The 21,067-nt window shown below is 37.3% G+C and overlaps 1 protein-coding gene across 1 annotated transcript in view; it reads left to right on the top strand.

Moving 5' to 3' along the window:
* The window catches only part of TMEM132D (transmembrane protein 132D), a gene marked incomplete at both ends in the record, with an annotated part of 259,958 nt that overhangs the window by 211,434 nt on the left and 27,457 nt on the right, over window positions 1-21,067 (top strand). The window contains one exon of the mRNA XM_084297417.1: window positions 9,477-9,620. Within this exon, the coding sequence (XP_084153543.1) occupies window positions 9,477-9,620 (144 nt within the window). The remainder of the gene's footprint in view (window positions 1-9,476; window positions 9,621-21,067) is intronic.

Genomic DNA, 21,067 nt, shown 5'->3' with positions numbered 1-21,067 from the left:
GCAGCCTGCTTAGGGAAAGCAAGGAAGAAATGCTCACCAAGTTCGCTTGCTTTTTGAGCAAACCTTGTTGATTATCAGCTAAAGCAGTCTGCCTAGAGACCAAATCAAGTACGCACACGCAGCTTCATGGAGTTACAGTTTGGAGCATGTGAAGTAATTAGCAATTTTTCTGAAGAACCACAGCCTGACAATTCACAGCTACAATTCATAGCTCTTTGACTTTGATAAACAGACATCATACACAACAGCTTCCTAGGACTATGGTAGCCTACTTAGCACTGCAAAGCACCGAAAACCAAATTAGGACTTGCCAAAAGCAAGGTAACATAATTCCTAAATGCTAGACATTAAAGCATTAAAGGGACTTTGACATTTTAACAAATTAAAAATTCTATTTACTCTGTGGATGGGAAAAAAAAAGTGAACTCCCATAGGAGGATTTGCCCCTCAGCTACATGGTATAAAGGAGATCCAGTACAGCTTGGGCAGCTTACCAGTACTGTTACGAACTGTGCCATTCCTAAATAGTAGCTGGGCAGTTAATAAGAGTACCAAAAATGGAGGCAATGTGTCCTGTCATTCCTATTTTGTTCCTGTGTTCATCATGTGTGCTTGCCATGTCTCAACTTCAATAAAACTGTTACCTTTGTTAATTGGTTCGGCAGCTAGACCTTGGATGTGAACTGTGGATTGGATGCTGCATAAGTACAAAAAACAGAGGATCCCTGTTTTGAGGCAATTGCACTTCAGAAATGTGAGACAAAGATAAGGAACAGGGACGTAAAAGACATTTTCCTCTTCCTTGGAATGAAGTGATATATTATATTATATTACTATATATAAATATATATTATATATAATATTATAATATATTATATTTTTTTCCCATTACTTAAATTTGTAGGACTGAATCCTGAAATAATAGCCAGTGTCCACACAGCAGGATTGCCTCACTGTAATAACACACAACTGTGAAGCATGAGAATTTACCAGCCTGAACAGCAGCTTTAGTTCACCGAAGCAGATACGGTAGCACCTGGATTTTCCTTCTAACTAAAATGCATTTCTTTATTTCCTGAGCTTTTTACTGAATGTGGCAGGCTGTGCAATGAGAGACCTCTCACTACTGGCCATCTTAATGATCCCACTTTTCCTTTGTAACACCTAGCTGTTATTTTACTCCTTATTTACTACACACAGCACTGTTATATATTTAGCTTTTCTTTTACTGCTTAAATATAATTTAGCTGTGATAGATTGTATCTATACAGATATTAAAGTTCTTTAGTAAGAACATCAAATATTTAAAAGACTTTAAATTTAAAGACATTAAATATTTAAAAGAATATTTAAAAGTTAACTCTTAGATTAAATATAATTATGATTTTTTCCTGAGTGCCTTTTGTGTGACAATAGGAGTGACAGACAGTCTGTGTGTCCCATGTTGCTTTTTTCCCAGACATTGGATGTTTTCTCTTTTTACCGGGGAAGTTGTGCTTGCTGTCCTTTATATTTATATGCAGCTTTGTTTCACTGCTCCTTCTTACTAAATCTTTTCACTCCTTCCGAGAGCAGAACTTCCTCTGTATCCCTGATGACCATGTTCCAATGCAGTAATGCTCTAAGCTTCAAGAAATATCACATTTTGAAGACCTCAAAATCAAATAGTTTGAAGAGTAAATATCTCAGTTGACTTATGTGTTGTATGTCTGTTGTGGTTTTTTTGTTTGTTTGTTTGTTTGTTTTGTGAAATCCTACCATGGAACTGCAGCCTCTAAGCCAAATTCTCTCTGAGATAAGCAAATATTGGTAAGTCGGCTTCAGAGGAGATGCAGCAGCTGGAAAGACTAATAAACAGGCCCTACATCTTTGACTGAATTTCAAAGAGAAATATTTGTTCTTCCTGGACTTTCTGAGCTGCTCTTGCAGTTTTGTTCTAATTCCTCAGTGCATGGGCTCTGTGTGGTGTCTCCTGGACTGACATATCCCAACCGGAGCAATTTTTCAGGAGTAAGAGCTTCTAAAAAAATCTGATATTTAGCTTGTAGTATAAGTGGCTTGGCATCTGCAAATCATTGAAAAGGTGGTGAATGATGTTCAAAAAAAAAAAATAAATCTAAAAAACCTAGTAGAGAGGTGGCTGAATATCATCATTTATTATTAGCAACCTTTGCAGAATCTGGATAACAGACTCATGCTATTTTAATATGTCATTGATTCCTCCAGTATTTAAAAGAACAATTTTTTTTTCAAATTACTACAAATACATGGTACTGTGAAAATGGAAATATAATTAGCCATGAGGTTTATATTGGATTTGGTTCATATTAATTCTGTGCTAATATTGTTTAGTAAAAATATATTAGTTTAACTCATTATTTTAGTTTAGACTTTCAGCTGAGACGGCAATTTGAAAGCATATTTTTAGTTTACAAGTCTGTTGGGGGTTGTGTTATAAAAAAGGGTATGAGGGTTTAAAATTATTTTCATGTTTGGAATATCTTTTTGTGCATGATTAGTGTGTGGCCACTATGCAGGTGTGGGGGTGTGCATTAGTCTTACAATTCTGTATTTACTCCATTTTGCATATGTTTTGGCTTGTAAATGGAGAGGTTCACTTCAGAATAAGATGTATCAATATAAGAGATCTTTTTTATGCATCATATATTTTAATGCCAGTAGCCTCCCCTTGCCTTCACAGGAGTCTTTATTTCCATTTATGCACTTCCTAAAAATTGCTTGAGACTTGACCCTCAGATTCTTCCCTGAAATTTAAAATGTCATGTCTCAGAACAGCAGCACCAGGTGGCCCTGATGGTGTCCCAGGAGCTGGTTCTTATACTGCATCTTCTGCAGACTCCATAAAGACAACAAAACGCAGCACCTCACCTATGTGACCAAAATGTTAGATCTGAGTCCCTTCATTGTACCCATGATCTAGGATGACAAAGCAACAAGGGTGGGAGGATTAGTCAATAAGAAGAGGCTAAGTGCATGTAATGTTTGGAAGAAAATTACTCGTGTTACTTCCTCTTTATACCAACAATTTTAGGCTTATTATTATATGTAAATGAGGTGGGAGAAGTAATTCAGCTAATCAAACACGGGATTTTGTTTGGCTTTGAAACAACTGCCAACAACCTGAAATTTGTTTGTTTGCTCAAGCTGAAGTTTCATAATATTCCCAGGCAGTGTAAACACAGCCTGGAAATCGCACCCCAGACCCATTCCCAAACCTTCCTCATGTTTGAACTCCTGTTTGAGGAGTGGTGCAGTAAAGTGGAAAGGGAATGGATCTGGCAGGAAACCCACCCCAAAGCAACAAAAAAGACTGATTTTCAGCCACATTAATTCTTTAATCTTTCTTACTCTGTAAGCATTGATTTTGCCCCAATGGAGGCGTGAGACTGTAGCTGGAGGTGACACCCCCTGTTGCATGGCAGTCTAAACTTTTCAAGGAATCACGGCCTGAAGAAAGAAAGAATGAAAAATGTATTCAGACATTGATTCTGTCATCCAATTCTTTCTTACCAATGGTTTTGCTGTCACATTTTGCTATTAAAAAAAAAGATCAATTTTCCCCTCTCTAGCAGCTATGTGGAAGACTGAGTCAGCAGGTAGATATATCCAGAGGAGAATGGACCTGGGTTTCAGTTTATGCTCCTTTTTAACCCTGTGTCCTGATGGTAAGCCAGTCTGATTATGGAACTGTCTTGCCTGTACTGAGTTAAAGCAGAAGCTGTTTAAGTACCAAGATCTTACATAAAACTTAGTTAATGCCCCCTCCTATGTCCCATTCCCAGTGACTTCAGATTTCACTCTTCACAATGAAAAATGCACACTTTAAAAAAGCAGCTAATTTTGAAGTTCATGTTAATCTTCTCACATTTTTGGATTCAGGTTTCACCATCCTCTCTCGTACTGGCAATGTTGTCAACTCTTCCATTTATATTACAGGCTTCAAAAATTATTTTGTGTTTTTTTCTGGCCCAGTTCCTTTGTTGCAGCTAATTTTTCAATTTTTTTTTTTAGTGCATCCTAAAGGCTTGGAAACTAACAGGCAAATAAAGAAATCAAAGTTCTCTTTCATTTATTTCAAGCTTTCAGACCAAATACTATAATATTTTAGGACTGAACTCAAGCTGTTTGAAAGCTCAGAGCTGACAATAATGTACTACAACCAAGGAAATTTGCTTTGGAGCATTTAAGTTCCTCTGCACCACCATGTATCTAGCCCCACCAGCTGCTTCTAAAACTTGTACTTCAGCTGCCATAATCTTATCATTAAAGGTGGATTTAAGTTTTAAGAACGTATGAACAAACCTTTGTACTTGCAACCAGAAGCTGGGCGATGACTCTGCATTTAAGGTGCAAGCTCAGCTTTACTCCAGCGCCTGGTGCTAATCCAGTATAATCGAATGTTAGGTGGTATGAACTCCCAGCAGCTCCTTCAGAGAGATGCATCCATTTGCTTTATTGTTCAGCTGCTGCTTTCTGACTTTTAAAATCCCTTCTGTGTTATTTTTGTTTCCTACCTTTGCAGTGGTAGTATGAGGAAAAGTAGCTGAATTTGGCCACATCCATCAGGATGTTGAGAATTTATACTTTATTGGTTTAGCTTACTAAATTTAAATAGAAGCATTAACATGGCCTTAGGCTCTCTTGACAGTTATAAACTCTTCCTTGGGGGGATTTCAGTAATGCCTTCTAATCAGCTTAAGGAGTTAATTAAACAGCTGTCACTTAGCTTCTTAATTTGGAGACTTGATGCTAAATAAGATTTGAAATTAGTTATGCATGACTGAAGCATGGATGCTCTGATACGAATAAGATGGCTGCTTGCTGAAGAGGAGGAAAATCTAGGCCTTAAAAAAAATTAAAAAATTAAGACAATATTCAAGGTGGTACCCTGGATTAATGCTCTAATGGCTGATTAATTAAAAAAAAAAAAAAAAAAAAGGCATTATGAGGAAAATGGAAGATGTTAGTGAGAGCCAAATAGAATGATTTTCAGGCAGCTATTCATTGTGATTTGGTGGCATGCCCTGGACTTCAGGAGATTTTGATGATCACTTTGTTTTCTTCCTTACTGCAGCTTGTAGATGGCAAACCCCAAAGCCAAGATATCTATTGAAAACAGAACCATACTCAATTTTAGAAGCTAGGCATTTAGCCTGGAAAAAATATATTGCACTACTGTAATCAAAAATGTAACTGGAAATCTGCTGTGCTTATGGAAGATGTATTATGGTGCTGTGCTGACTTTTGAATACTTTTTTTTCTTCCCTGTATATTGTGGTAGGACAAGTATTTTTTCTCCTGTAGGGTATGAGCTGAAGATCACTCCAAATTATTTCGAGGAAACATGTCTGCAGGTCTTTTCTGAAAACAAGCTGGTGCCTTGCTCAGTGCTGCTTGTAGTGTTGTGAGGCTTGAGAGTGCTAACAGAGATTCAGCATTAAACTGATGTCTCGAATCATGCTAAAATGTTTTTGGAAAAGAATGCTGACTGTTACTACTAAACTTTTTGTAATATTTACTATTAAACAAAGTGTTCCTGTTATAAATGTGATGTGGGGCCTCAAAGCCAAGCATGAGTCAGTCATATATTTATTTATTTTAAAAGTCATTATTAATACAAACATTAGGAAATGTTGTGTACAGGGAGAGAACAAAGGGAAGAGAAAAAGAGATTTATAAAGATACTGTTGAAGTCCTTTCTTTCACTCCAGGAATTATATGGCAAAAGATATCTGAAAGGAAATTAAATTGCAGGGAAGCTACCAATTAAAACTGAAAAACTAATAGATGTTCACTTCTGCATTTCTACTGAAATAGGTGCTTACTGCATGCATCTTCCAAATATGCTGGAGGGCTAAATATGCTCTGATATTTAATATGACTCTCTTCAGTAGGCAAAGAATGCTCTCTCCAGAATCTTCTGTAAAAGTATTACCATTTTTGAACATGGTGATAATTTAAGAATAAAGATTACCTCGTCTTCCATTTCTGTTACATAAAGATAAATGTTTTTGTATGATCGTTATGATTCTTTCCTTTATTTATTTTAGGGTTTTGGTGTAAGTGAATTATGCTACATAATGGTCAGAGAAAGATCAGCATTTTTTTTAACAGCTGCTCAGGGAATCAACTTTAAGTACTCTGAATATTTGGCTACAGCTTTGTAAAACCCATAAGTATTCCCATCTTGTAGTGCCCTGACATCATATATCCTATAATCTATGTTAGTTATGGATAAAGAACGTGAAATATTTCTTTAGAAGATTCCTTTATCACTTAAGCAGAAAAAAGTAACACTTTTAAATTAGTAACTATTTAGATTTATAGCTTTTACATGCTGGGACTCTGAACTATAAATCTCTATATAGCTAAATAAGTGTCATGTTTGTTTCCTCAAAATGAAATAATTTTTATATGCTTTCACCATGGGAACATTAAGCCCTTTCTAGCCATTAAACAAATGACTGAAGAAACGTTTTACTCTTCCCCCATTGCATAAATTGGTGTAAATGGTTATTATGCCTCTGTGTCAAAAGAAGAGATGCAAACCAGGTGCCTCCAAGTCTATACACATGGAGGTACTGAGGATCTGCAAACAGAATATACAGCTCAGTTTCTCTGACATAGATTTGCACAGCTTCAGACATTGCCAGCTTGCTTTGTGCCTCTTTTACTTTGGAGAAATATTGGGTGCATTTGTTTTCCTGGGACTGGACAAGCACTTAACTGGTAGAAAATCACCATAGACATTTGCATGCTGTGCGTGGTTCCGAATGTAGATCTGGAACATGGATACAGACAAAAACTATAAAAACTTGAATATGGGATCTTTGATTTTAGATAGAGACAAAACAGGAATTTTCTTCCTTATTTTAGAAGCAGGTACGTGTATACTTGTCTCCTGGTATTTAAGTACTTCCTTTAAAGTCCCTGAGGTTATTGCCATGATCGGTGTAAATTCAGATCTGTTGGACTGTAGCCTCAGACAGAAAGCTCTGGGACAGGACCTAAGTTACTGAGCTTTAAATCCACCCGAGACTTTGGACTTGCAGAAATTCCCTGTGTGTTGGATGTTATTTGCACATGCTTTTAAAAGGTGGCTGAGAAGGAACATGGGTAGTGGCAGTGGCATAGCTGATGTTTTAAGTAACTTGTTTTTGAATGTGTTTCCAATAGTCTGTATTCAGAACATCCAAAGCCAGGACTCAAAATTTAGAAACTTGAAAGAGATTCGTGAAGCTTTTGAGAATCATTCTCAGTTAGTAACTCTTACCAAGGGAAATTACATTTGCCTTTGGTAAGCAGACCTCATTAATCACACTGTTTCAAAAGCTTGGTTATTAAACCTTCCTTTGCTTTATAAAATAATTACAAGGGTCATATTGTAATGTAATGACTGGAGGAAGAAGGGCATTCCTGCTTGGGGGAGCAGGTATTTTCAACTTGGCACTAGGTACAAGTATCTAGGCATGGGATATGGCCTCAAATAGTCCCAATGAAATGAGATTCATGTAAGTGTTTGTGAGATCAGGACCAGATACTTGGATTCTGTAATTATTGTACAGCTTAATAGCACTTGTTCTGTCAAGCTGCCCCTATTTGCAGCTCAGTCAAGCCTATAGGAGAGTGGCAGAAGTATCTAAATAACCTGTATGTAGTTAACTTTGCTGCAAATCCCATATTTGAAATAAATAAAAGAACCTGGAAACTTAATTGCTAGTCTTCCTGAGGTCCCAGTTGCTTGAATAATATATTTTCTTCTGAGAACAAATGCACACTCAAGACAGATGGGCCTTACAGTACAGGCAGGTATTCTCACCTTTCTATGAATTATAATTTCAAAATATCTGAAGAGCTTTTGTGCTGAGGGAGGGAGAGGATTTTCTTCTTAAGTTCTCTTTTTGTGAAATCCTATTTCACCCTCCCCTAAAGATCATGATAAGAATGGGAAAACTTTAGCAAAGCAGCTATCAAAAGACCAGGATTTTTTTATTTTATTTTTTTTCATTCTCTAAATATTGCTTTGAGTCTGAATAAAGCATCTCTGTTTCTTTAAGTAATGGGAAACTGTCCTTTTGATCCATGTGCTTTGGTTGAGAGAAGCCTTAGCTTCTCTTCTTCAGCCCAAGAGGCAGTAGGGGGAGTCATCATCTCCTGGTAACTTGGTTTTGATCTTTTACTTCGCCGTCTTCCACAAGTGAAATCAGGTCAGTCTCAGCGCACGTAGCGGGAGCTATTTAGATAACAAGCAATTAACACTTGGGAGGCTTTGGAAGCCTTCATTTCACAAGAGACAGCAGAAATCAAGAGCTTCTTGTTCTGTGGGTTAGCCAGTGATTTGAAGGCATGGTTCTGAAAAGCTTAGAGGCCTTTCCAGGAACGAGCAACATTCTGCAATAAGATGAAGAATTCAGGGACTAATTTGGGCACCCTGTGTGTCATAGTGCAAGTCAGTGATATCTGCTGTGCATGACTGATGTGACACCTAAGTAACTGAGAGTGCTGTTTAGCCTTGTGTTCTTCACATGATCAGAAATCAATGAATTTAAATTAGAAATGATAAATCAATTGGAAGGAATGCATTTTGTAATAATCCTCACAAAAAATGTTGTACCAGTAACACGCATCACTGCAGAGTTTGTTTAGTTCAGAGCCTAGACCTTCTCAGCGTCCTTCCTTTCTGAGAGATGATGGTTCTGCATGAGCCTCATTGACAGATAAAGAAACAGTTGCAAACAAGTGCTAGCCCATCATTAGCAAACACGAGCCAGGATAAGACCTAGATAACCTGATTGGGATCTGATTCCCTACAGTCCTGTGGTGCATTAATGTGGGAACAGAATGTCAGCGTTCTTAAAATAATTCCTTAAATAGCAGAGGAGGAGAAACCAGATCTTATCTGTCATGAGAGACATTGCCACTAACCACTTTACAAATTGTGAACCGGGAGACTTAAGGTGAATCTGCCAACAGTGCATCCCCGCGACCAGACTAAAGCCTGCATTTAAGACGAGAGTGGCTTCTGTGCATGGCCATCCTGAGCATCCAATGAAATGGAAACATTCTGTGAGTAGAACAGCCAGACTTAAGTCAGGTTATTTTTATGTGATCAGCATGGTCATTAGTGAGCCCAGGATGGAGACTTTAGCATAGCTAGATGCAAGAGACATCTTGTTAATGCCATGCAGCATCACTCCTTGGGTGTTAGGATGTTCGGACGCTTGATGAGCAGTCATGAAAGAGCAATTAGAGTATGACATATGTGTTACCAGCCCTCAATCAGAACTGGAAGCTTGTTTCCAGGATTAAAGGGAGGAACTTTGTCCCTTCTGCCTACTGTGCTTGGAATAACTCTTAAAATAGACATTAGAAATTAATGTAAATCTGAATCTAGGTGGTAGTAATGAAGTAATAGTGAAATATACTAACCAAAAGGGCTTTTTTTGGTCTCTTAGGAAGCAGAGATCTTGAATACAGCTATTCTCACTGGGAAAACAGTGGCTGTCCCTGTCAAAGTGATCTCTCTGGAAGATGATGGGACTGTGACTGATCTTCTGGAATCTGTGGAGTGCAGATCATCAGATGAAGATGTCATTAAGGTAGGCCCATACTGCTTCATTGCACAAAGGGAGAGGCCCTACAAAACAGTGATGTTCTCTAATGTGACAAGTTCTTTCTCCTTTCTAACTGTTCTGCTGCTGAGAAACAAAGGTTTATTATCTGTGTACGGCAGAGCAATAAAACAAACAGAAAATCACATTCTATCTTGCATGTCAAATACTTGGAACTGTTTGTCACTTCCCACCTTTGAAGTATTTTCAGAGCTCACTCTACCTCTGCCTTTTACTTCTCAGCTATATGGGCTCTGTGGGTGTCAGAAAGGTTGGCAGATCTTCTAAAGTAGGAAAGAATTCCTCTGAAATTAGTTTGCTGCATTGGAACAGGAATTGTGTGACTCAAAGTACAGGTCTCTTAGTACTGACCCAGTAGTGTATTGCAAACAACATTAGGTTTAAATTTGGAATTTTGTTTGGTCACAACTTCTAACTAGGGGGTATCACAAAAATATGTTGCCCACCAGTTGTGGACTGGGAATTACTTGGTAAGAAACTTGACCAGTCCACTTACTCTGAACAACAGCTAAACTTCTTTCAAGACACATGACAGGTGATAATGTAAGGCTACTTCTAGCTTTTATTCACAGTTTGTACTTCCCTACCAAGTGGTGAGGAGAGAGCAAGCAGGAAGCTTTCTAAGCCACCATTTTACTACTGAAATCTCAGGGTCAGGTTGCTCAAGACATTTGCTGCTTCATAAAGACTTTCAGCTTGTACCAGTAAAAACTAAAAGCTTTTAAGAAGCTCTGCATATTTCTACTCAGTTTGGTTAATGGTTCGCACACATTAATGGTAGAGGAAGACATGATCAGCCATGGAGATACAGTGGAAAGTATTCCAGCATGGTGACAGAAACATTGGCTCATCTGCACCAGCTTTTATGTTTTCGCAGACATTCATGACTGTCACATGAGAAGACAAAATGAGAGACACAGTTACAAATAAAAGTTAAAATAGAAATTTTTTAATATAACCAGTCTGTCAGAAAATGATTTGAAATGCTATGGGCAACCCCTTCATCTGCTGGAAATCACTGTTATCCCATTAACTTTTGTGAACTGCACCATATTGAGGACTTGGCCTTTGTGAAATTTGTCTTTGCCTAAAGCTGACTGGAATGCTAAGCTTTCTCCTTCTTACATTAGTTCATTTTAATTTAGATTTGAATGGCTAAGGGTATTGTTAATTCCAAAGCAAGGCTCTCTGGACCCCATTAGCCAAAAAAAGACTCTTCCTGTGGAGCTTATTTTGCCTGTAAAGGGAAAGAAGAATGTAGGTGCTTGTTTGTTACTGTCATATGGGAGAACTGACAAAAGTTTGAGAAGTAATATTATGTCAGAGAGGAAATGACAATCTGGAGCAGGGTAATTGAAGAATAGAGCTGGGTATGGGTTTAAATGACCTTTCTTATACTATCTCTAAACATATTTAACTTTTTACCATGTCAACATTCATTGGGCTTGTTTTAAGCAATGTCTTTATGATAATTTTTTATACACAAGATGAGTCCATGCAATTGAGAAGTCCATTTTTTTATGTGTGTGTTTCCACTTTAGAATCTTCTCAGGTCTTCTGGTCTAAATAGCCACCTATACCGATATTTTCTGACTAAATGTGTCTTTCTGGCTATCTTAATCTAAATGTCCTTCTTGCTTCCATGAAGCACTTTAGAATCTGGTAAACCTGCCAAATAATGCAAACTGATGAACTGAATCTAGATTTAAAAACAGGAAGAAATCATTTGGTTTTCTTGCCTTGTGTTGTGGAAGCTAATGAACTAAGTCTTCACTCACATTAATTAATTAACTTTTCATTTTATTCAGAGAGTTGGAAAAAATAATTTGAAAGCAAGTATATGATTTGGAAGATATTTGAAGCAACAATTGTGTTTTCCAAATTTCTAGTTTATCAAAATGTTTTGGCATACTCATTGGGTATTTGTGAAATGGTTTTGGCTGATGTAAATCTGCAACAGTTTGTAGCATATATGTTTGGCTCTTACCCTGGCAAAGAGCTTAATGTGGTAGCACTTCTTATGTATATGTCTATCATAAATTGTAAATATGTGAATATACCAATAAAGGTTTCTGTGCTTCCTGTTATTCATATATACCATTGCACAATGATGCTAACGATAGGAAAAAATAAGAAATAGGAAATCTAGTCAGGGATCAAGGTGTTCTGGGCTTCGGCAAACATACCACTAGAGTTCACTCCTCTGCAGTAGAAAGTCAGATTTCAGCAGCCATAAAATGAGTCACCAGTTTAAAGTGAGTTTTTAATTGAAAATGTCTCTCTGAGTTTTTAGTTTACCTGCTCTGTTTCAGACCAAGTCTTATTCACAGACATCTTATGTAATGAAGACAAAGTTATATTATTAGTGGCCAGCCTTCAGCATGCAACAGTAATTAGAGTTTCTGTTCTCTGGGCATCAGAGTGGTGAATATAAAATGGAAGAAAATGTCTGCTTTAAATGCCCATTGAAATATAAAGTTTAAGATTACATTTCTAATATCTTCACTATTGTTGGTTGTTGTTTTTTTTCCTACAGACCTGTTGTGTAATATCTTTTATTCCTATTTTTTGTGTGTTGATTAATGATGAATTTAAACTCATTTTCCCTGCTCAGTGTTGGTATCCTCATTTGACTTCTGGTTCCAGCAGCCGCATTTATTACTCACTTTTTTCACTGTGGACTTCAAAGTACTCTAGAGATCGAGACCAAATTCTGCACTGACTTTTTGTCTGCCAAACTGCATCTACTTGAACTTGGTTAAATAAGTCAGGACAGAATTTAGTCCATTAAAAAAATATCATTAATGGCAAATGATGTCTGAAATTATTTAGTCCACAGTGACAGAGTAACCATGCCAAAAAGTGGAGGCAAGGTATAGATTCTGTTTCACAAATGAGGAATATGAAACACAGAAAAATTTCAAAGTGCTATAATGAAGTTTTGACCATTGAAGTAGATGGCAAAACTTGTTCTGATCTCATGGGAAAGAGATTAATGATCAGATTATTTTTGGTGAGTTGTTCCTGTGGATCAAAATTTCAACATAATTTAAATCAAGACTGAGGAGAGGAAATAGAAAAAATCAGCATGTTCTAATCTTTCATTTTGAAAGCATTTCCATTTTAAAATGTCCCTTTTTTTAGCGTTACCAAAGTATAGATGTCTCAAAAGCATCACTTTCCCATGCTCTGTGTTTTCATTTTTTTCATTTGATGAGTTAATTGAAAATCTGCATTTCAGTTGCCTTGAAATGAAAACTCTTTGAAATTCATTTTATTTGATCAATTAACAGAAAATTCCAATATATTCTCAGCTCTGTCCAGAAGTTACTTGCCAGAAATCACATAGTGAATGGTGCCAGCACTGGGAACAGGATACAGTTTCTCTGGCCCTTTCTTATGCTATGCTGTGTATTTTGTGGAGGATTGCATTCAAAATCTGAATGTTATCCAAAACTGTGTGCTTTTCTTACAAAATTCCTTAGCTTTTTACCTTCTAGATCATCTTGTATTTTACATAGATCTCAGATAAGGATGTGAACGGGAGGTGAGATGTGTTAACTTAATCTGTATTACAGGCAGAATCCTGGGTGCAGAAGGAGTGAAAGGAGATTCCTTACTAATGATACCCTTTGCCCAACCTGGGGCTTACCACAATGCCACAAGGCTGTGTACCAAGTGCAGAGGCTGTGCAAGAACCTGTGGCATGGCCTCTCTCTCTGAATTCCCATTTTCCAAAGCAGCAGCTCCACAACCGGTTCTGGCCATGGGACAATTGCCTAGAGTTTGTGCCTGTCCTCTGCAGAATCCGATCTGCCTGGCCCTGTGAAAGTAGGGAAGCTGTGATGTTTCCTTCCCCGTTTGTCAGCTGGCTGCAGAGATGCAAAGCCAGACTGTTCTAGCCACAGCTCCATGGTAGGAAGTTACATTGAGTGATGCTTTAATAGCTGCTTTGTTCTGTTTGCTTTGGACTGTATTTGAGGGGGTAACAATACACTCAGCTGTTTGTAAAATATTACTGCAGACAAACGAATCTTCCAGTAACACTTAGTCTGGTTTTATCAGCAACAAAATAACTTTTCTCTAACCAAGTGATAGACTTTACAAAAGCTGAAGTATCAGAGCATCTAAAATAGCCTGAAGCAAACAGTGTTTTAAAACATTAAACTTTTAGCAGCTGTTTCTCTTCTTCCTTACTCTGGTGCACTTCAGGGGAAAGTTGAATTCTTTTAAAGTTGGTGGAATGACAGAGTATAAAATCAAGGGGAGAAGATAATCGGGTCCAGGATTTTATCTGCTCCTTAGGTTAGTGTTGGCAGTTCTAGTGCTGCTGCTTTTAGCAGTCGTATCACTAGTGGCAGTCCATTTGATACTCTTTTTGCAATGCATTCTTGGATGCATGTGATTACATAAGTTTTCAGTTGCAGCTTTCAAATGGAAAAGATAACCATCACAGCTGCAGACCAAGGCATGAGCCCCAGAAATGGAGGTACTGCAAAGACACACAAAAGTTTAAAAACAAGGGTGTGAAGAGTCCCAGTTTCCCTGTTATCTCACAAGTTTAAGCCATGTTATGAGTGATTTGAGATGCATGTTATGGCTTGATTGAGTCTAACAGTGCACGCAGTCAAATGGAGGAAGCCAAGTATTCACCCTGGCCTGGTGCTTGCTCCTAGGGGGAGGAGAGGGACTGGAGGAGGAAAATGTAACCTGCAGTGGGGGCAAAGCAGGTGAGAGTAGTAAAGAAGAGCAAGCCCCTGTTTCAGAAGCCGTGATCTATTAAACTGGTTAACCACAGTGTGTAATATTCAGGAGAGGTTATCATATGGGTTTTGATCACTGAGGGTTCAGAGCACCCAAGTGGAAGTGAAAAGCAGATGTAGTCAACATAGTTTCTAGAATTATATCAAAGAAAATACTCTCCCATTAGCAAATGGGATTTTTTTAGATTGAACACTTGCATAGAATATGCTTATGAAGGGATGAATTTTGTAATGGGAAAATAAATCTCTGCCTTGAGGGTTGGTTGAAGATCAAGTTCAATCTGCCATGGTTTTCCACAACATAATGCGGTTTCTCTCACCAGCTGAAGTGCCTTATTCCATTCCAAACAACTTTGATCTACCTTGAAACAAACATTTGATTTAAGTCTGCAAATGGATGCTTTTATTTTCTGCAATGTCTAAACATTTCATTTTGATAGGAAATGATGAAATCATGTCCTGTCATTTCAGCTCAATTTCAGTATTCCTGACATCAGAATCTTTATGAACTTTTCAATTTAGGATGAAGCAACTATGAGAAAGAAAATACTTTTTCTGATCTGCTTTGGTAATCAGGATATAGGAAAAACTAAGGAACTTGCAGTATCAAAAATAAAAGTTGCAATAATAACTGTTGAGTTCAGTCCATGTGCTGTTAATATTGGCTTTAAAAGGAGCAGAAACAATTTTAATATCTCTCTGGTATGAAGAGTAGGCATGGTAAAGATGAGTTCTGAATGTAAAAGTGATGTAACCGTCCCATGTCTCCCAGGAACTGGGATATAAATGAAAGCTAAACTGGAGCATCCAATAGCACCTGGCTCCAAAACAGAAACTTGCACTAATCATTAAAACTTGTGATTTATTTTTTTTTCTCAAAAAAAATCCCTTTAGCTTTAAAGCTTTTGTGTTCTTCAGTTCCAGTGGCCGTCTGCCACTTTGTTTTAGATGCAGTATTTGTAGCTCTTTGTGCCTCTAAGCCATCCTCCAGATCATGACACAAATCTGTGTTGCTTTATTACAACATAGTAAAAAGTTACAATATGCCATATAAATTATTGTCTTTTCAGCCCAATTTAGGATTTTTCTGGACATATCATATACATCATAGCCACTAAATGACTTTGCTTTTGTTTATCATTTGTAGGAGTGTACAGTTTTTATATTATCTAGAGGAAGGATTGGTCTTATTAAAATAAATTTAAAAAAAAAAAGACAGGATATTTTCAGCTGTTTTAGGTGTGTGTAGATCCCTCTGACTGTATGAGCACCATATTGATTAATATTAGCTGAAGATTTGGTTGGTAATCTGGAATTAGTAGAGAAGCTACTGATAAGATCTGAAACATGAATCACCCTGAATATTAGACATGGGATCTTTGGCATACTCCTAGACTTCTTATAGAGTGTTGGAAGAACACAGTGCTTTTTTTAGGATGTACCTATATGAAAGATAAGAGTCTGTCTATGCTAGGTAGACTAAGAGATCAAAAGGACATAATGAGCTCAGGACTTGTAATCATGTCTACTACTTTCTTCTTCATAGGTAATGAATAAAGGAAGTATGCTCTAGTGAGCCCACTGGGCTGGGATTTTAAGCATTACATATTCTATGTAATTTATTATGTAATTTTAAAAGTTTATTATTATGTAATTTCTATGTATATTACATATTACATAAGAGCTCAATCTGCACACATTGTGAGACTTTTGATTTTCATTTCATTTGCCTATGCTTTAATAAGATTAGGTAACAATTGGAGAACCCATTGGATGTGTTATCAGATTCTGCATTGGATTTATCTGGTTATAGTGGAGTTTCTGGCATGTACTTTCAGCTGTGACATTGGTGTGCTATTTTGATCTTTGCCAAGTCATTTATTTGATCTGTCTTAGCATATGCACTCACAAAAGATGTATAATGGTTCTGAATTACCTTGACAGATAAAGAGTATTAATACTAAATCCTTGAAAAGTTCTTTGAGATCTTTGCATAAAATATACAATCTAAGCATCATCATTATGATTGTTAATAATGTACATACACTTAACTGGGACAGAGCTTAGGCTTTTTAGGAAGCACTCCTGTTAAATTTAACTTACAGCATATAAAAATGAGTGTCATGACATAGTATGAGTGGCTGAGTAAGGATTTAGAAATATTTTTATATTTCTTATGTAACAAAGTATGTGGAGGTCTGCTGACAGATTTCTTCCCTTTTCTCCAGTATCTGGACCGTTTTGCATTACTTTCTAGGACCTCCTTGAGGCAAGCACGTAACTCTTTGCCTGAAACTTGACAGGTGAGGACTTTGTACACCAATTTGTCCCTTTACAGAGATGTTTTTGATGTGGAATAATCAAATAATGATAATTTAAAAATCTATTCTTAAGTACTTCAGAAGCAGTATGTTTTGGAGGCAGATGCTTTTTGGTTGTTTCACTTTGTTAAGTGCAGTGGATGTAGTCTTGGCTTGTGCTCTCAGCTCTTCCCTAGTTTTCCGTTCTGACATTTGGCTACCCCCTTGTTCTCTGTGGAGTTATTTATAAAATCAATGTAGTGCTTCTGAAGGATTTCCAGGAGCATGAGAAGGTAAACAAGCAATGTTCATCTGAAAACTAGTTTCAGATGTTAGAATACAAGGGGTTATCTGAGTCCAGTTTATTTTAGTAAATAATTATCTGTAATAGCATTGTGCTTCGCACATGTGAGAGGATCTGGTCACTTCCTAGAATAAGGAAGATTGTGGCATGGGTGTTGTATTTGTTTGTAGGATACTTTAGCGCTATTATTTTTCTCACATCAGCTACCCATGGAAATGCTGAATAACTTTCCCATTTCAGCAATATTGCCTTGTTTAACTAATTGTTGGATGATAAACCTCCTTTTTAAAGCTATTTAGGCATCCAAATCCTACTAATTTAACTGCAAATTAGAAACCTAAACACCTACCAAAACTGGTCTCAATGGCTATTCATTTTTTGTTAACGTGTAACCATGTATTTAGAGCAGGTGGGATATTAGAGAAAGCTGACATTTTCTCCCAACTTTTATAATCTCTTCCATATAGTAACTGTTAAAAATTACCTGATTATTTGTGTGCAGGCAATTATTTTGCAACTGTAAATGATGTTGTTTGAATAAATTTAGGGTATCCTCTTTAGACTTCTGGATTTGGGTGCATTCAGCAATTTCTTTTTGCATTTTTGAGCATGTAAAAAGCTGTTGTAGTGTTTGAGATTTTGTGCAGAACTGGAGCTGATACGGAAAATGAAATCTATGAACACGATGTTGCATTACATGCTCCACTTCATTCTAGTAAACACCAGAGAGAGAGAAATGAAACTACAGTAATGAAGGAAAGTATAATTTGCCTGGTGACTGGCCATCTAAAGGCACAAAGGGTATGTACCAAACTACATTTTAAGCATAGTTTTTAAGGGTTAGATTAATTATACTTGACTATCACTCAAAAAAATATATAAAAATAATAATACTTCAGTCTCACTGGCACATACAATTTGTGCAAGTTATTAGATCTCATTTCTGCCACTGAAAATCCAGTTCACCTATTGTAGTTTGGGGGATTGCTCTGGACTTTATTCAATGAACAAAAGAGAAAGTCTACTACTTACAGAAAACAATTTTTGTGACTACATACAGTTCTCGCCATCACTGGATGGTTTAGTTTGGCATGAGCTTAATGCTGAAAGCAAAGATCAGCCAGAGCCAGTTTTAGCTGTTTCAGCGGCACAACCCATGTTTCCATGAAAGTTCTTCACACATTTTGATGGCGCTGAGCTGAGTTTCAAGTTTGTAACAAATCTTGAAGGCAGCTTTTTCCCTAGGGCTGAGAATTTCCTCACAAGGATTTCACACAGAGCTGTAGACGGAATAGGAAACAGCCCCTCTGGCAATGCTGTAAAATATACTATACTAATTTCTGAAGACACCTTGACAAGTAGTTTTCCAAATTGTTCCCTTTGTTGCCAGGTTAAACAATGTGTATGTCTAATCTCATCTCCTACTCTGCCTCTTCTTAGTAGAATCAGCTGGGCTACATTCATTGATATTTATTTCTTTGGTGCTCAGGCTGTTGAGAAAGCATACATGTGTATGTAACTGCATCCTGCACTTTTTAGTATCCATATCTAACTGTTATCATTTGATCTCCAGCAGGGCTAATTGCTGATAAGGGTTTTTGTCATGGGTTGGTTGGTTGGTTTGCTGTTGAGGTTCTGAGAAAACTGAGCACATAAAATGAGATGTTAAAATTAAATGTGATAAAGTGTGCCCGACACAGGAAAAATGTAGAAAAGATAACACAGAAATTACTAGGGGGCATGAATGAAGATGGTTCCAGAAGCACATTAACTGGGAGAGGATTTCCTTTGCTCAATAGCACAGGAAGCAAATAAAGAAATAATGTGTTATTTTGCTGGGGGGAGAGGGCTTATCCACAGTAGAAGGGTCTCTTTCCCACACTGTCATCAGCAAAAGATGAGTAATCTGCTTTACACACAATCAAGGGTGAAATGCTTAGCTGTTTTACAAACTTCTAGTTTAAAAAATTATGTTAGACAGATACTTTTGCCAGAGGTCAATATAATACGTCAAGACAATGACAATCCTTCGGGGCCGTAAACTACCTCATGTTTTACAATGGATACCCCTGAATTTACTAATAAATGGCTTTGTCTGGTCTGTCATTTTCTCTAGTTTTTGTTTAGTGAACTGATCCAAGGAAGAGTTAGAAAAACAACTCGATCATAAGACTGAAGTTTTCTCTGTGACTTAAGGTTACTGAGCTTGCACAGTCTAATGGGAGTCAAGCACGCAATTCAGGTTTCATTGGAAAATATAATGCAAGTTACCAGTTCAGGTGTGTGTTCAAAATGAAATCTAAACTTCTCCCTGTCAAGGTGTGGCATAAAGCAGAAGATGTCCCCCCAACCCAACAGCAGAAAAACTCTCATCCACTAGCCAGCTGCATTAAGTATAGGATGGTCTGCTGAATCCTCTGATGTGTTATATTGTTATAATTACATTTTCCTTTTGAAAAGGCTTTAGATGCAAAATCCTGTTCAGCCCCAGCTGGTGTCTGCAGCACACAGGATGGAGTTAGGAGAGACACTTTAATCTTTTCTTCAGCCTGGTCCCTGTGTGGACCAGTTTGCTGCTATCAGATTTCATGGGTGCTTCAGGGCTGCCCAAAGGTTTTAATGAGTTTTAATGAGCTGACTGTTAACAAGACTGTTACTCAAGCAGACTTTACTGGAGCTTGACATTTTTTCTCTTCCTGGGAACACCCCCAAAGTTATTTTGTCAACAGCTGGCACTGCAGTGACCACTCTAGTTATTTATAAGTTGGAAAGCTTCCTATGTTTTCTTTGGTCTTTATAGCATGACAGAAGGAATGCAGGTGGGCTAGAACTGTAGGATCAAGAGTGACCTGAACATACCTCTGAGGGCTGGGATACTCCTTGCTCATCAAAGAAGGGAAATAAGGGAAAAAAATGTTGAACGTAATCTGCCTGCACTAGTATCATCATAAAACAGAGGCAAACTGAGAGCGATTCTGTTACAAGGGTAGAAAAATGAATAAAATGAATGCAGTTTCCTAGGGTATGGGACACCACTATGATCTCCTACTGGCTAATTGTCTGTTCAGCTAAACACTTATCTAACTAGCCTGGGGCACTGGGGGAGTTACATCAAGTCTTTTATTTGTTAGAGTCATGTTTTTTCCGTTCACATCAAATGTAGTCCAAAATAGAGAAAAGAACAGTTTCTAGTTAAGCTCCTGCCTAAATTCCATTATAGCTGCTGAAGTGATTGGGGCAGAGAGATAAAGAACTATAATGACCCCAGTATGTAAAAGTTTGTTTGGAGGGTTGGAGGTTAGAGGCCAGATATCATGAAACCAAACGTAAAGCCTCTTTGTAGAAATTAAATCAGTTAACATGGCTTTTCATAAAAATAAAGTGATAATGCACATTCATGTTTCAGTTCATAAATGCAAAGTCACAGTCTATGACTTAGTCACTGAAATTATATTATAGACCCCAAAAAAGAATAATACAGGAAACAGAAAGCAGAAGAGGGAGTTGTAATAGAATTGGGCATTGGCATAAATAAAAATCATGAAATGGAGATTTATTTAATGCAAGATATGAAAGACAAAAACTCAAGGTGTTAAAAAGATCATCTGCTCATCCGGTAAAGAATCCCTAAGGCTGCAAAACTTATAGCTGAAAGAGCCAGATCTACTTGAAGTAGATGAATCTGGTTCAAAAATTTATGAGGAATAAAATACTACAGGGGAACATGGTTCTGCTGTACACACAGTTTATTATGAAGTTGTACAAAAGAGGAAGAATTTTATATTGATCCACTGGAAAATTATCTTTACTTGTAAGAGTTGTTAAAAGATTTCCAAGTAGATATGGGAGTGAGAAATTGTTCTAATCCAAAGAGCCTAAATAGCAACATTTACATGCTAACTAGCTATGCAGATTTGGAAGAAAACAGTCTTGGAGAAATGAGTTGGCCAGGCCACTTCTGGGGATGGTGTTTTGTACATAAAAAAACAGGTAGGACAGACACAGATGTCATGTGGTGACGTCTTTGTCTAAGTGTCTGCTAATGTG

Source organism: Netta rufina (genome assembly GCF_964035555.1).
Source record: "Netta rufina genome assembly, chromosome: 17".
NCBI classification, from domain to species: domain Eukaryota; kingdom Metazoa; phylum Chordata; class Aves; order Anseriformes; family Anatidae; genus Netta; species Netta rufina.
The sequence above is the reverse complement of the archived record's forward strand: the minus strand, read 5'-3'. Positions and strand labels throughout refer to the sequence as shown.